Source organism: Triticum urartu, chromosome 2A, assembly GCF_056163025.1.
Source record: "Triticum urartu cultivar PI428250 chromosome 2A, HENAU_Tu73, whole genome shotgun sequence".
NCBI lineage: Eukaryota > Viridiplantae > Streptophyta > Magnoliopsida > Poales > Poaceae > Triticum > Triticum urartu.
Genome location: NC_141874.1, coordinates 57,894,593 through 57,908,850, shown reverse-complemented (window position 1 = coordinate 57,908,850; position 14,258 = coordinate 57,894,593). Strand labels below are relative to the sequence as shown.

The following is a 14,258-nucleotide window of genomic DNA, read 5'->3' as shown; positions in this document are numbered from 1 at the left end:
CCCTCCCCTTGGCCGCCCCTAGATGGGATCTAGGGGGCTGCCGCCACCCCTAGGGAGGGAACCCTAGGTGGGGGCGCAGCCCCTCCCCTCCTCCTATATATAGTTGAGGTTTGGGCTGCCCAATACACATGAGTTCCTCTCTTCTTGTTGGCGCAGCCCTACCTCTCTTTCTCCTTGTTTCTTGCGGTGCTTGGCGAAGCCCTGCTGGAGTACCACGCTCCTCCACCACCACCACGCCGTCGTGCTGCTGCTGGATGGAGTCTTCCCTAACCTCTCCCTCTCTCCTTGCTTGATCAAGGCATGGGAGACGTCACCAGGCTGTACGTGTGTTGAACACGGAGGTGCCGTCCGTTCGGCACTAGGATCATCGGTGATTTGGATCACGACGAGTACGACTCCATCAACCCCGTTCTCTTGAACGCTTCTGCTTAGCGATCTACAAGGGTATGTAGATGCACTCTCCTTCCCCTCGTTGCTGGTCTCTCCATAGATAGATCTTGGTGACACGTAGGAAAATTTTGAATTTCTGCTACGTTCCCCAACAGTAACCTCCTAATATATGAATCATTATGTCTCGGCCATTTTGAGACTCCTCGTCATGTCTGTGATCTCAACCGGGACTTCAAACAAACTTCGGTACATCAAATCACATAACTCATAATATAAATCGTCATCGAACGTTAAGTGTGCGGACCCTACGGGTTCGAGAACTATGTAGACATGACCGAGACACCTCTCCGGTCAATAACCAATAGCGGAACCTGGATGCTCATATTGTACGAAGATCTTTATCGATCAAACTGCATAACAACATACGTTGTTCCCTTTGTCATCGGTATGTTACTTGCCCGAGATTCGATCGTGGTATCATCATACCTAGTTCAATCTCATTTCCGGCAAGTCTCTTTACTGGTTCCGTAATGCATCATCCCGCAACAAACTCATTAGTTACATTGCTTGCAAGGCTTATAGTGATGAGCATTACCGAGAGGGCCTAGAGATACCTCTCCGACACTCGGAGTGACAAATCCTAATCTCGATCTATGTCAACTCAACAAACACCATCGAAGACAGCTGTAGAGCATCTTTATAATCACCCAGTTACGCTATGAAGTTTGATAGCACACAAAGTGTTCCTCCGGTATACGGGAGTTGCATAATCTCATAGTCATAGGAACATGTATAAGTCATGAAGAAAGCAATAGCAATAAACTAAACGATCATAGTGCTAAGCTAACGGATGGGTCTTGTCCATCACATCATTCTCTAATGATGTGATCCCGTTCATCAAATGACAACACATGTTTATGGTTAGGAAACTTAACCATATTTGATTGACGAGCTAGTCAAGTAGAGGCATACTAGGGACACTCTGTTGGTCTATGTATTCACACATGTATTAAGTTTCCGGTTAATACAATTCTAGCATGAATAGTAAATATTTATCATGATATAAGGAAATATAAATAACAACTTTATTATTGCCTCTAGGGCATATTTCCTTCATATGGTTCATGTACCAGTGTGACCGTTGAAATGGATCCGGGAATCCCTGGCCTCCTCCATCGCCCCGATCAAGTTCTCGATGAGTGGGTGGTGGAGGTCTGGCTTTCATGACCTCTCTTCATGCGTGGCGCATGCCCTCACCGCGCGCGCATGATTCCTCTGGATTGCAATGCTGATGTACCAGGTGCTCACCTCGCGCACGTAGGAGAGCTTGGTGATGTCGCCGTCGAAGATCTCCTGCAGAGCCTGGTCCCATCCGAAGCCAAACGCCATGGCGCGATGGAGGTTTTGTTGTTGTTGTTGTTGTTGTTGTTGTTGTTGTTGTTGTTGTGGTTTCTATGGAATAGGGAAGTTGAATGGAGGCGAGCGCCTGGTGGTTATCTGTGCGAGGGGAGATAAATGAATGCAGCGTGGACACCGAGGTTTCCTGGAAGAAGGAGAAATCAAACGGGCGACAATCTATCGATCGAACGACTGCTTGTCTTTTTAGAAGAACCGGACAACCTGTTGGTTGGGTTTGGGTTTGAGAATGAGCAGAGCGAACACATCGGCTCATTTGACGAACAAGCCCAGTACAGTAAACGGGAACGCGCGAACGCGTCGACCCGACCCAACATCTTCGTCCCGAGCGCCGAAAAAAATGACAGCCGTTAACACCGCGTCGTCATCACTGCCTGCTGGCTCGGGATCGGCCACGTCAAAACTAGATCTTTTTTTACTTGGTGTTTTTGCCACTTTTAGAATTTCGGTTCGGTACGAAATGTCACAAATTGTAAAGTGATGGTTTTTCGTTAATGGTTGTGGTGGTTTAGTGGATTTATTAATAACCCGAGATGGTAAAGGAAAAACTCGGCGTTCTACGTTCCAGCTGAATTAGCAGAAATAAAAAACTCAGCCTTGAATTGGGTAATCTTTTTATATTTAGAACAAAAATAATATTAAAAGGGGTTTTGGAAGGGTTTCGCAGTCTGGCTCCTTCCTTCCTTTCTTTCTTCTTCCCCAAACCAGAACGGCAGAGCACGCCGCCCGCACATTCGCGGCTGCTCGTCCAAACCCTAGAGTCGCACCGCCCAATCGCCCGAATCCCTCATGCTGCGCGCGGCGGCGGCTGCCGCCGCTGCCTTCCCGGCGCGGTTCGCCGCCGTGCCGGCCGTGGCGGCGGTGGAGGAGATGCGGTCGCCGCTGCTCAGGGTTTTCGGGTCGCTGAGGGGCGGCCGGAGCTCGGTGATGGGGAGGCGGGCGCGCTTCTGCTCCAGCTCCTCCGGGAGCGACTCCGAGGCCGCCGCGGCGGCCGCAGCGGAGGCGAAGGCCGAGGATGCGGTTGCCGCCGAGGGTGAGGCGGAAGGCAAGCCGTCCTCCGCCATCGTCTCCACCAACCCCCGTCCTGAGGACTTCCTCTCGGTGCGCTCTCTCTCATTTCGGATAATAATCGCTTTTTTTAGTTGCCTGTATCAGCCATTCGGTGGAATTGTGCTACTAACTAGTAGTAGAGTGTGTATTTTGGTCTGAGCTCAGAATGATTTGTAAATGAACCCTTGATTTGCCATGAAAGGTGGCTTACAGCGAGAGGAAAACTAGGAACTAGTGACAGAAAAACACCTACAAATTGCGGACTGACCCACATCTAGTGGGAAATAGGAACAGATAAACTGGCTTAAATTCAGTGGCAGAGGAAGTAATGTATTTATTCTGGGGCCGATGTGATTGATTCATCTAATACTCTAGGTTGCACAGTAAAGTGATCAAAATGTATTTGATATGAAACTTGAAAAGGTCATAGAGAAGAATTTTTACAGTGAACAGTTGATGTGTGATTATATTTTCATGGTACATTCTAATAAGCGCACCCTTTTTCTTACTTTACTCTAGGTCATTGCACTGCCTCTTCCACACCGACCACTCTTTCCAGGATTTTATATGCCGATCTATGTAAAGGTATGTTGTCGAGGAATTTGGTCTACTCTGTAATTTCCTTCTTGCCTCTTACTGACATGGTAATTTTCCCTCTCTTTTCAAAATACTTTAGGACCAAAAGCTGTTGCAAGCCTTAATTGAAAATCGCAAAAGATCAGCCCCATATGCAGGTGCCTTTCTTGTGAAGGATGAAGAGGGTACTGACCCTAGTATTGTAGCCAGTCCAGATTCATCAGACAATAAAACCATTGATAGTCTCAAAGGGAAGGAGTTGTTGAAGCGTCTTCATGAAGTTGGCACTCTGGCTCAGGTAATTGATGATTAGAAAGACTGGGATTGTCCTGTGCTAACACAGTCTTACGTTAATATGTTTCCTGTAACCAGTCTTTGTTGTTTCTGTAGATAACTAGCATACAAGGGGATCAGGTAGTGCTTCTTGGTCACCGGCGTTTGCGGATAACTGAGATGGTGAGATATGTTAGATTCACTGCTATTCAGTTTTGATGAGTTAGAGAACTTCCTTTCATCAAGATACCCAAAATTGCAGGTTGAGGAGGACCCACTTACAGTTAAAGTTGACCATCTGAAGGTAACTCTACAATGATATCACCAGCTCCCATGTTTTTGGTTTTTGTTTTTATATTTGCCATTATGGACATCTAATTCCTCCCACCTGCCCCAAAGTGGAAAGTACTGCTCAAATCCCTCACACACAAAAAATGAACAAGAACACTAAAATTTTGTTTCTTGAAGCTAAGGAGAAGTCATATATGATTCTAATTTCTGCTATAGCTGTGAATTTTACCTGCATCCATGCAATACTATGTATATCACATACCAGTATTCAGATCACCCTCCTTTTGCGTTCTTATTTTGTGTGTGCTCCTGCACCATTGTGTTTTTTTAGTGATGTAATTTTTCTCACTTGTTTTTCATCGTGTACTTTTAGATGGCACAAGATTAATTGAATCTGCAGTAAAATACTTTTTTTCTTAGTTAACCCTGATTTCACTATGAACTAAATGTGAGATTGCTTCGTTGCTATAAACTGTCAGAAGATGCCTCGCATTTTAGACCATTTAACTTGTCCTTTGCAGGAAAATACCTACAACAAGGATGACGATGTTATAAAAGCAACCTCATTTGAAGTTATATCAACTTTAAGGGAGGTTCTCAAGACAAGTTCCCTTTGGAAGGATCATGTTCAGACCTACATACAGGTCTGAATTATTTCCTTAATTTCTTCCTTTGTTTGTGGTTGGTATGCCACCAAATTTTGGCTTGCCAATATTTGGGCAAATCCAAGATATTGGCTATAAGCTGGTTGCTTACCAGACTGCATTGCCCACCTCTAGAAAAGTTGCCAATTGTTGGCAAGTTTGGCAATTTATTGGCTAGCTAATTTTAGGCTTCAAACCAAGCGTGCCCTGTAATCATTTATTTGAATATTGTTTGAGAACCATAGAACTTGTCAACCTTGTGACACAACTGGTGTTTTGATTATTGAAATGTTGTGTTAATATCTAACATAGGCAGGGTAAGTATGTTACTGAACCTTATTAAGTTCTTTCATCCTGTTTAGTTGCTGAAAGTGGATAACACGCAGGGTTATCTATAGGAGCCAAATGAGTAAGGGCTAGGATACACATCTTATTCGCTCCCAGCTACCTGTACCTGCCATTAACGCCATGCTGACAATATATTAGAGCTATAACCAGTGGCCATGTAATAGTTGACATAGAAATCCCTGATGATAAATTTAACATTTACTTTTATTGTATACCTATATGCATTTCCTTTTTCTTGGGTGCCATTGGATTACATGGTGGCATTCTGAATGTTTTTCTTCTTTCACTTGATTCAGCACGTAGGTGATTTCAACTACCCACGGCTAGCAGACTTCGGTGCTGCTATTTCCGGTGCCAACAAGTTGCTTTGCCAGGAAGTGCTCGAGGAATTAGATGTAAGAAGCTTTCTTGGAACTTCATCCATTTTACGTTTCTTTTACTTCTTTAAATCCAACTCCCTAAGCAATATGGATGTTACTTGAAACCTACCAAATTCTTACCCATACAGTTCTTTGTGAACTTTTACATTCATTGAATGTCTAGATGCCATGGAAACTGTGAATTACCATGGGCACTGGACTTATTTATGCTTCTGTTTGACTTTGTACTCTAAGTATTTTATTGTGAGATATAATCATTTCATCTAAGCAATTGAACAGCATTCTCATGGATCAGCAGAAGATTATTGTGTTTTGCTTTTTGTCCACTATAAGCATACTTGTTGGCCTTCTTAAAACCAAATTGATAGCACAAGAATACTTGGTGAAACAATAATACTGGTCCTTGGACTAGCAAAAATTCTTTCCAAATTCACAAAAATAAACAATTTTGAAAAAAATGATCTATAGGATACTCTCTTTGTGTCATCAATACATCACTCATCTATGTGTTCTTGAATGAACAATATGTTGTTCGGACCACGTCATAGCTTTCTTGTTCTGGTTCAATTCAAATGTGGCATTTCTTGAACAGGTAGATAAGCGTCTAAAGTTAACTCTTGAGTTAGTAAAGAAGGACATGGAGATCAGTAAGTTACAGGTAATTCATTATCTTAATCTCCCTTGTTAGTTTTTATTCTTAGTTTGAGCTTTCTTGTTATCTTTTTTTTTACAGCAAGCAATTGCAAAGGCAATTGAAGAAAAAATTAGCGGTGATCAGCGACGTTATTTATTGAACGAACAACTTAAAGCAATCAAGAAGGTACTGATCATTCGTTGTTTCTCTTATCAATTTAATTATGCTCCTTCCAGTCTGACTTTCAAATAATTACTGTTGTATAAGCTAGCTCTTTTTAAGGATCCATGACACCATTGATTCTCATTAAGTGTCGAATTGAATAATACCACCATCTGGTGTCTGCTTCTTGAACCATTTGTGCATGCCAAATGTGAAATCACCATAACTTTTAGGTTGATCTGATTTTGTTGGTCCTTCATTATTACTCACCATATCTCATGTTTGCAGGAGCTAGGTTTGGAGACTGATGACAAGACAGCATTGTCTGGTCTGTTCTTGAACCTTCATACTTGTTGAAAATTAATGTGTTGTTTTTATCACTTTTAGAGCTTTCACTTTTGTTGGCTTTTCATAATTGACTAAATATTCATGGGGTGCAGAAAAGTTTAGGGAAAGGATTGAAGCAAAGAAAGACAAGTGTCCTCCTCATGTTTTGCAAGTCATTGAAGAAGAGCTCACCAAGCTACAGCTGCTAGAAGCCAGTTCTAGTGAGTTCAATGTAACTCGCAATTATTTGGACTGGCTGACGGTATTACCATGGGGAAATTATAGGTTTGTATTTATCCGCCTTTCTTTTGAAACATAGGTCAGTTATCTGAGCCTCATGTAGTGTTTGCCCTTTTGTTGCAGCAATGAGAATTTTGATGTTCATCATGCCCAACAAATCCTTGATGAAGACCATTATGGTCTGAGTGATGTTAAAGAGAGAATACTGGAGTTCATAGCAGTTGGGAAGCTAAGAGGGACTTCGCAAGGTTTACGTCCTAACAATTCCCTTTCTGTTTTGTGTTTCAAATATCATGTCATTTATTCACCGGTATGGTGTGGACCTAGTTGTAAGTCCTCTATTTGCATCCTTAGTTATATACCGCATTCATGAAAAGTGACGTATAAAGGATCTGGTTCCTCTATTTCATCATAGCTCGTCATTTGGTAGAAGCTGGATTTTGAAAGCTGCACGCGGAGACTTCTGATAGACATACTGTAGCTGGATTACCACTTAATTCTCGCTAAATTTGGTACTCCATCTGATCTGTCACAATGAGTGCCATCTTTGACAAACATGGTCTTCAAAACGTAACATTGACCACTCACCTTTTGTTATATATTAACAAACCAGTGAAACAATCGTATCATTTAAATACTTGTTTGTATAAATCTACACATTGTTTTCATATGCCATTTTCAATATTCAAAGATATATCAGTAGCCACCATAGCTTAAAGTTTGACTCTAAACAACACTAAAACACTTCTCGGTGATGCCTTACTTCACATCTGACATGAAGCTATTCAACCAATGACTTTGTTCATCTATCATTTATACAGGGAAGATCATATGTCTTTCTGGGCCACCAGGAGTCGGTAAAACTAGTATTGGTCGCTCTATTGCACGTGCATTGAATCGACAGTTTTACAGATTTTCTGTTGGAGGTTTGGCCGATGTGGCAGAAATCAAGGTGCGCAACAAATATCCATGTCACGTCTCTTGTTAAGTGTTGGTATCCTTTAAAACTAGTTGAGCTGTTGTTCCAATAACATTTAAATAATCTTAGGGGCATCGGCGGACCTATGTTGGTGCAATGCCAGGGAAGATGGTGCAGTGTCTCAAATCAGTTGGGACAGCAAATCCTCTGGTATTGATAGATGAGATCGACAAGGTATTGTAACAAATGATTTTTATTCGTTTGGGTCGACGATTACTTGCATTTGTTTAGACATGGACTACATATTCAACATCAATTTATTTTGTTAGCCACTACGAAATTTTTGATTCAAATGCATCACTTCAAAATTTAACTGGCTATCTTTGTTTGCTGGCAGCTTGGGAGAGGGCATTCTGGTGATCCAGCGAGTGCACTGCTGGAACTTCTGGACCCTGAGCAGAATATTAATTTTTTGGACCACTACCTTGATGTTCCTATTGACCTATCCAAGGTTAGTCTGTTGCTTTCTCAAGGGCATTTGCCTGTTTTACCTATATATGCATTCGGGTAACTTCAGTTTACGGTTCAAAGTAATGTTTTCTAATGTCTCCTCAACAACTGTAGCAAACATCATCAGTTTACATCTCTTGGCATGCTGTTATGATTGGGCGTGCACCACGCTTATTATTGCGCTATCACATGCAGTGTTTATGCTATTATTCATGAGGTGTGATAGAGCATTATTACCCTTGACTCCTTGAGATTTTTGATTAAGTTAATGCGATGTTGTTTTTTTGCTTGATTCCCTTTTCCGATCTTGCTAATTGCTGCTGTTTTGCTTGTGCTTCGTGACTTCTCTGCCATGCAACTTTCTGTTTATGATGTTCTTGTTCTATATAATAAGTTTTTGAACTTAATTATTGCAAAACATTCCCTGACATTTTGTTGTGTGAAAATCAGGTTCTGTTTGTTTGCACAGCAAATGTTATTGATACAATACCTAATCCGTTGCTGGATAGAATGGAGATCATTTCAATAGCTGGTTATATAACTGATGAGAAGATGCATATTGCTCGGGACTATCTGGAGAAGAATACTAGAGAGGCTTGTGGCATTAAACCTGAACAGGTATCTGCAGATTTGGAAGTAGACTAGCTATTCAATCTGCTTTATTTTGTAGTGTTGTTTATAACTTTAAAAGTTTAATTTCCTACAAAATGGAAGTCCACACCTTGACATAGAGAAAAACTAGTGGTCATGCTTTGCTTTGTAGTATGATATAGATAGCTTAAATCTCACCAAGTTACTAAATCTCACCAAGCTATGCTTTGTTATGTATGACTTCTGAATTCTTACAACTTTCTATGCATTATTGCGTCACATAAGTTCTTTTTCGTGATGCTGGAAAATGTGACGAGTTGTAGTAACTTAATAAATCCTAGTTCACCACAAGGCTTCCAGTGGACTTATCTTTAGATTGTTTTGGTTACAGACTTAGGTGGTATATTCAACTATATTGCACCCTATGTGGTCAGCATATGGAAAATATCTACTGTATCTAGTAAGATAGTAACCCGTTGCCACTTCCAAAAATGATCTGCCAAATGGAATTCTCATGAATCCACAATTCCAAACAGAGCCTTTACCCAACTGTGAGATTCTACCTTCACCGTGGGGGTGGGGGGAGACATGTAACTTGGGGATGCCACACTTAACAGTTTATTTTTGACAGACAAGTTTTACCTATGGTTGTGAGTTGTGACTTGTTTTGCGAATTTTGTAAGCCTAATGTAGTTATTCGGTGCTCATTGCATATGTAATACTACCTCCGTTCCACAATGTAGTGCATATTACGTTTTTCAAAAGTCATGCATGTTTATCTTTGACCAAGTTTATGGAATAAACTATTGACATCTAAAATACCAAATATATAAATACAAAAGTATAATTTATGATGAATCTAATGAACCTAATTTTGTATTGTGGATGTTGATATTTGTTCTATAAACATGGTCAAACATAGATATATTCGACTTTTAGAAAACAAAATATGCGTTGCATTTTGGAAGGCAGGGAGTAGTTCATGTCCATCTGTGATTTTCTTTCAAGGTTGACACTCCTGTTGTGCAGTTTCCTGTCATTAATATTATTATACATGAGTATGTCTTGAGAAACGTTTAGACCACCTATCTAAGAGTATCTTTGGAAGTGCTTCCAGAGTGAACTAAAGAACAAAATGGAAATAACAATCACATTAAGCTTGAAATTTCCACTTTGCTGTATCACTCGACTTATACAGTAATAGAGCTCGAGGCTTCCAGTGATATTTCTTTATGAGTACATTTTATTGTTAATTTTAGCTTTAATGGTCCATCTATAAACATGTACAGGTTGAAGTTACAGATGCTGCCCTCCTTGCCCTTATTGAAAATTACTGCCGAGAAGCAGGAGTGCGGAACCTTCAAAAGCAGATTGAGAAAATTTACCGGAAGGTACGCTACAACGGCAACAGAGCGCCAACCTAATTATGTTTGAGCTGTTAGTTTGTTGAAACAAGGATGGGTTGTCTATACTCAATACCATGTAAGGAAAAGCAGGGCGACAAACCTGTTGTAATTCTGTGCTCTTGAAATTAGTGTTTGTAGCAATACAAAATTGGAACATCATGACATATGCATTGTCTTTGGTGTCTGCTTAATCTTGATTAAAGTTACTTGTTCCTGCATTACTGGCACAGTGTACTGGCAATCAGACTATCTAGTAGTTCTTCAATAGTGAGTAATAGAGTATAACTTTATCCTCGTACATTCTTTACATACCATGTGACCCGTCTTTGCAGATAGCTCTGCAGCTTGTCCGCCAAGGGGTATCAAATGAGCCAGCCCTAGAGGCTGTGATTGTCACACCAAGCGTAGAACCTACTGATGGTGGTAGTGCAACAATCGTGAAAGATGAGAAGTTGAATGATCCTGCCGTCAAAGATCCCGAGGAAACTAAAGAACCATCTCTGAAAGAAACTCTTGTAACTGAGCCAGCTCTATCAACCGACACATTGAGCACACCAGAGGTAGTATGACCATCATGGATTCCATTGTGTTTCTTATAGATAAAATGTGAATAGCTTGATCCTGAATATGGTGCTGTACTGTGCAAACCCAATCATATACGTGGTATTTTATGTGCTGCTGATTAACTCACCTGATGATAATTGGCCTAGGATAGATCTGAGACAAGCAATGCAGCAGAGTAAACTAGTATGTTTCATAGGATATTCTTGACTCTTGATGAAATTAATATATTGATGTTTCGTCATTTTTTTTAATAAATACTGGATACAACTGTTGCTCCCGATGCCCTGGCTACCGTGGTGGATGCAAATGTTAGCTAATTAACAGATTTTTAAATTTCTAACTGACTTAGCAATGTATATAAATAGTCTATGCTGAGGGGAGTTTTTTTTTCGAGCGAGAATGTTGCTGAGGAGAGTTGGTAATGATAGTAGGTTATAGCTGAAATCGTAATGGATTTACTAAGTGCTGATTCTGTAGGGCAACAAGGACACAGACGGAGTAAAGGAGGAGGCAGCAGACAAGGCAGTTAAGAAGGTACTAATTGATTCATCAAACCTTGACGATTTTGTCGGGAAACCTGTATTCCATGCTGAGCGTATATATGAGCAAACTCCTGTTGGAGTGGTCATGGGTTTAGCTTGGACTTCTATGGGTGGTTCTACTTTGTACATTGAAACAACAAAAGTGGAGGAAGGAGAAGGAAAAGGTGCACTTGTGATGACGGGGCAGCTTGGAGATGTCATGAAAGAGAGTGCTCAGATTGCTCACACAGTCAGTAGAGCTATACTACGAGATAGAGAGCCAGATAATCAATTCTTTGCAAACTCAAAGTTGCACTTGCATGTTCCTGCAGGGGCCACCCCTAAGGATGGCCCTAGTGCTGGATGTACCATGATTACATCAATGTTGTCCTTGGCTATGGGAAAACCTGCCAGGAAGGACTTAGCAATGACTGGTGAAGTAACATTGACTGGAAGAATCCTCCCAATCGGCGGGGTATGTTTCCTCTACTCCTTTCTCAAACTCGGTTTGTTGAATCCCTCTGTTGTTTACACACATGCAGTCTTTCTCAAACAAGGGAACTTTGCTTATTCACCAAAACATCAATTGATTTCATTGCTGCGATGTTTACATCTTGAGGCATTTCATCTTTAATTGTTCATGTTGACATTTACAGTTAGTGCTTGATCTGCAAACAACAATAGATGTCATATCTGATGAATTGTATACCATGCATTCTTGTAGTCCTCAAAATCATCTCGCATGCATTTTACATACTCCAGTCTCTAGAAGAGATAGATCATCCTGTTATCATACTGTCATGACCACTAATTGATCTTTTGTGCATGCTTTCCTGTGTGCAAGCACTTTCACCCTGACGTATTTATTACATTTAATCCTGAAAACAGGTAAAAGAGAAGGCCATTGCTGCCAGGCGAAGCTCAATAAAGACGATCATATTTCCAGCAGCAAACAAAAGGGATTTCGATGAGCTTGCTGCTAACGTAAAGGAGGGTCTCGAGGTTCACTTTGTTGACACATACAGTGAAATATACAAGATAGCTTTCCAGAACGAGACGGAAACAAGCTAGCAAGCAATTCAAACAGAGTATTCAGATTGCGCCGAGGTCTTTGGGGCAAGACTGAATACTGAACGAAGTTTGCAGCTAGGCCATTCTTTGCAAGATCAGGAGTAACTTTTTGTTGTAATGATTGTTTTTTCCTAGTGCCCCATGTGACAATATGTTTTACAGAAATTTTGACGAGAATGTCCGTAGCTAGATAGCTGAGGAGCCATGTCAAATAAGGAAAACTAGAGGTTTGTTACAAACCCAAGAATGTACAAGTTTTTTTTAATGATTCTACGATTGTTTCATTATGGACTTTGTTGGTATCTTCAAAGTCTGTTTACTTCTTTCCTGATTCTCTAATACACAGACACCGTAGGTAGAATGCAGTAGGCCTTGAGATATGGTTTTGGCTGGGCTTTCTAACAGAGTACAGACGTGCACAAATACACTTATTCCTATGAACGTATGCACACACTACCCCTGTATCCTATCCATCTGCTGCTGCTTTGGGATGTGCAGATAAAATAGCATTTTTATATATTAGTTGAAGAGCTTTTATTGTTTACATAAATCAGCATACGAGGAAATACGGTATCAGTTCAGGCAGCGTAATGTCAGGCAAATAAATTCGCAGCCAATGAAAAGATGCACATTACCTCCATCTTCAACGCGCCATTTATGTGGCAGCAACTGTAAGCATGAACGAAACACGATCCAGAGAAAGTGAGCCGTGTGGATAGCAAAGAATGCAAGTGACCGAAGATCTCTGTTCCTACTCCACGCGATTTTTTTTTCTTTCTAAATAATATCGCGTCAGCACACTCGCCTGACCAAACGGCGAGTATAACGGAAGAAACATCGTGAGACGCACGGTGCATGGGTCGCCGCGCCGCCGGCGTTGTCCCGGCGCCGCGCCGTGACCGCCCAGCCATTGACGTTGGAGGTAGCGGAGCAGCTGGCTCGCTTGATAGATCAGGTTCACACCGGACCCTCCATAATTTTAAAAGAGGAAACTTTATTTTTACCAACTTTGCTTATGCCACTCTAGAATTTGATATTTTATTTTTGCCACTCTTAGTTTTTGACAATATATCATTTTTGCCATTCTGTGGCAAAAGTAAAAAAAATTAGAGTGGCAATTGTGATACATGTCAAAAGCTAAGAGTGGTAAAAGTGAAATGAAAAATTATCGTTTTTGCCACGAAATGTCATTTGTGATGTATTGTCAAAAGCTAAAATTGGCAAAAGTGAGATGTCAAATTCTAAAGTGGTATAAGCAAAGTTGACAAATTTCCCATTTTAAAACCTCTCGCCGGATCCACGCCAACTGAACCTCGCAACCGCCAGCGTTTTTATACCCGCCGTCGCCTTCCCTCCTCCTCGGCCAAAAGACATCAGCCACACTTCGCAGGAGCCGCCGCCGCCATGGGCAACCTGGTGTCGGCGAGCGCGGCGGGCGGCGGGAAGATCGTGCTGCCGGACGGGAGCGTCCGGGCGCTGGGCGAGCCCGTGTCCGTGGCCGAGCTCATGGTGGAGCACCCGCGCCACTTCGTGGTGGACGCGCGCCTCGCGGCGTCCGGCGGAGGGGCCAAGGTCGCCGCGCTGCCGGCCGACCACCTGCTGGACGGTGCCGGGGTGTACGTCGTGCTCCCGGCCACCCGGGGCAGGGTCTCCGCCGGCGAGGCCCGGCGAGCGCTCGCCGCGTCGCGGCTGCTTGCGCGGTGCCGGTCGATGCCGGTCAGCGCACAGGAGCAGCGGGACGAGGCTGGGCCGTTGCTGGGCGGGGCCGGCGACCACCAGCCGGAGTTCCTGAGCCAGGAGCTGATGCGCGGCGGGCCTTGGAAGCCCAGCTTGAGGACGATCGAAGAGCGCGTGCTGCCGAGGAAGGTGCCTCACTGGCTCTTCTGACGCCGATCGACTCGTGCAACTGCAAACGGATGTGATCTTGTTTAAAAATAAAAAGTTG

At 42.3% G+C, this 14,258-nt stretch overlaps 2 protein-coding genes across 2 annotated transcripts; both read left to right on the top strand.

Moving 5' to 3' along the window:
• The first annotated feature begins 2,481 nt into the window (after nucleotides 1–2,481).
• On the top strand, nucleotides 2,482–12,597 carry LOC125535550 (lon protease homolog, mitochondrial). The gene is made up of 20 exons (XM_048698618.2): nucleotides 2,482–2,907; nucleotides 3,376–3,441; nucleotides 3,533–3,730; nucleotides 3,823–3,888; nucleotides 3,968–4,009; nucleotides 4,518–4,640; nucleotides 5,285–5,383; nucleotides 5,961–6,026; nucleotides 6,102–6,188; nucleotides 6,453–6,492; nucleotides 6,605–6,776; nucleotides 6,855–6,979; nucleotides 7,553–7,683; nucleotides 7,780–7,884; nucleotides 8,048–8,161; nucleotides 8,611–8,778; nucleotides 10,041–10,142; nucleotides 10,490–10,717; nucleotides 11,199–11,717; nucleotides 12,131–12,597. Exons 1-20 carry the CDS (start codon nucleotides 2,596–2,598, stop codon nucleotides 12,311–12,313), a joined length of 2,946 nt encoding a protein of 981 aa, XP_048554575.1. The 5' UTR covers nucleotides 2,482–2,595; the 3' UTR covers nucleotides 12,314–12,597.
• Nucleotides 12,598–13,691: 1,094 nt separating this feature from the next.
• LOC125535549 (uncharacterized) lies at nucleotides 13,692–14,200 on the top strand. The gene has a single exon (XM_048698617.2). The coding sequence runs from the start codon at nucleotides 13,718–13,720 to the stop codon at nucleotides 14,198–14,200; it is 483 nt and encodes a 160-aa protein (XP_048554574.1). The 5' UTR covers nucleotides 13,692–13,717.
• The last annotated feature ends 58 nt before the right edge of the window (nucleotides 14,201–14,258 follow it).

Coding starts and splice junctions, on each gene's coding strand:
- LOC125535549 (XM_048698617.2), top strand. CDS start 13,718: ATGGGCAACCTGGTGTCGGCGAGCGCGGCGGGCGGCGGGAAGATCGTG.
- LOC125535550 (XM_048698618.2), top strand. CDS start 2,596: ATGCTGCGCGCGGCGGCGGCTGCCGCCGCTGCCTTCCCGGCGCGGTTC. Junction 7,684..7,779: donor CCGATGTGGCAGAAATCAAG/GTGCGCAACAAA, acceptor AAATAATCTTAG/GGGCATCGGCGGACCTATGT. Junction 10,143..10,489: donor TTGAGAAAATTTACCGGAAG/GTACGCTACAAC, acceptor CCGTCTTTGCAG/ATAGCTCTGCAGCTTGTCCG.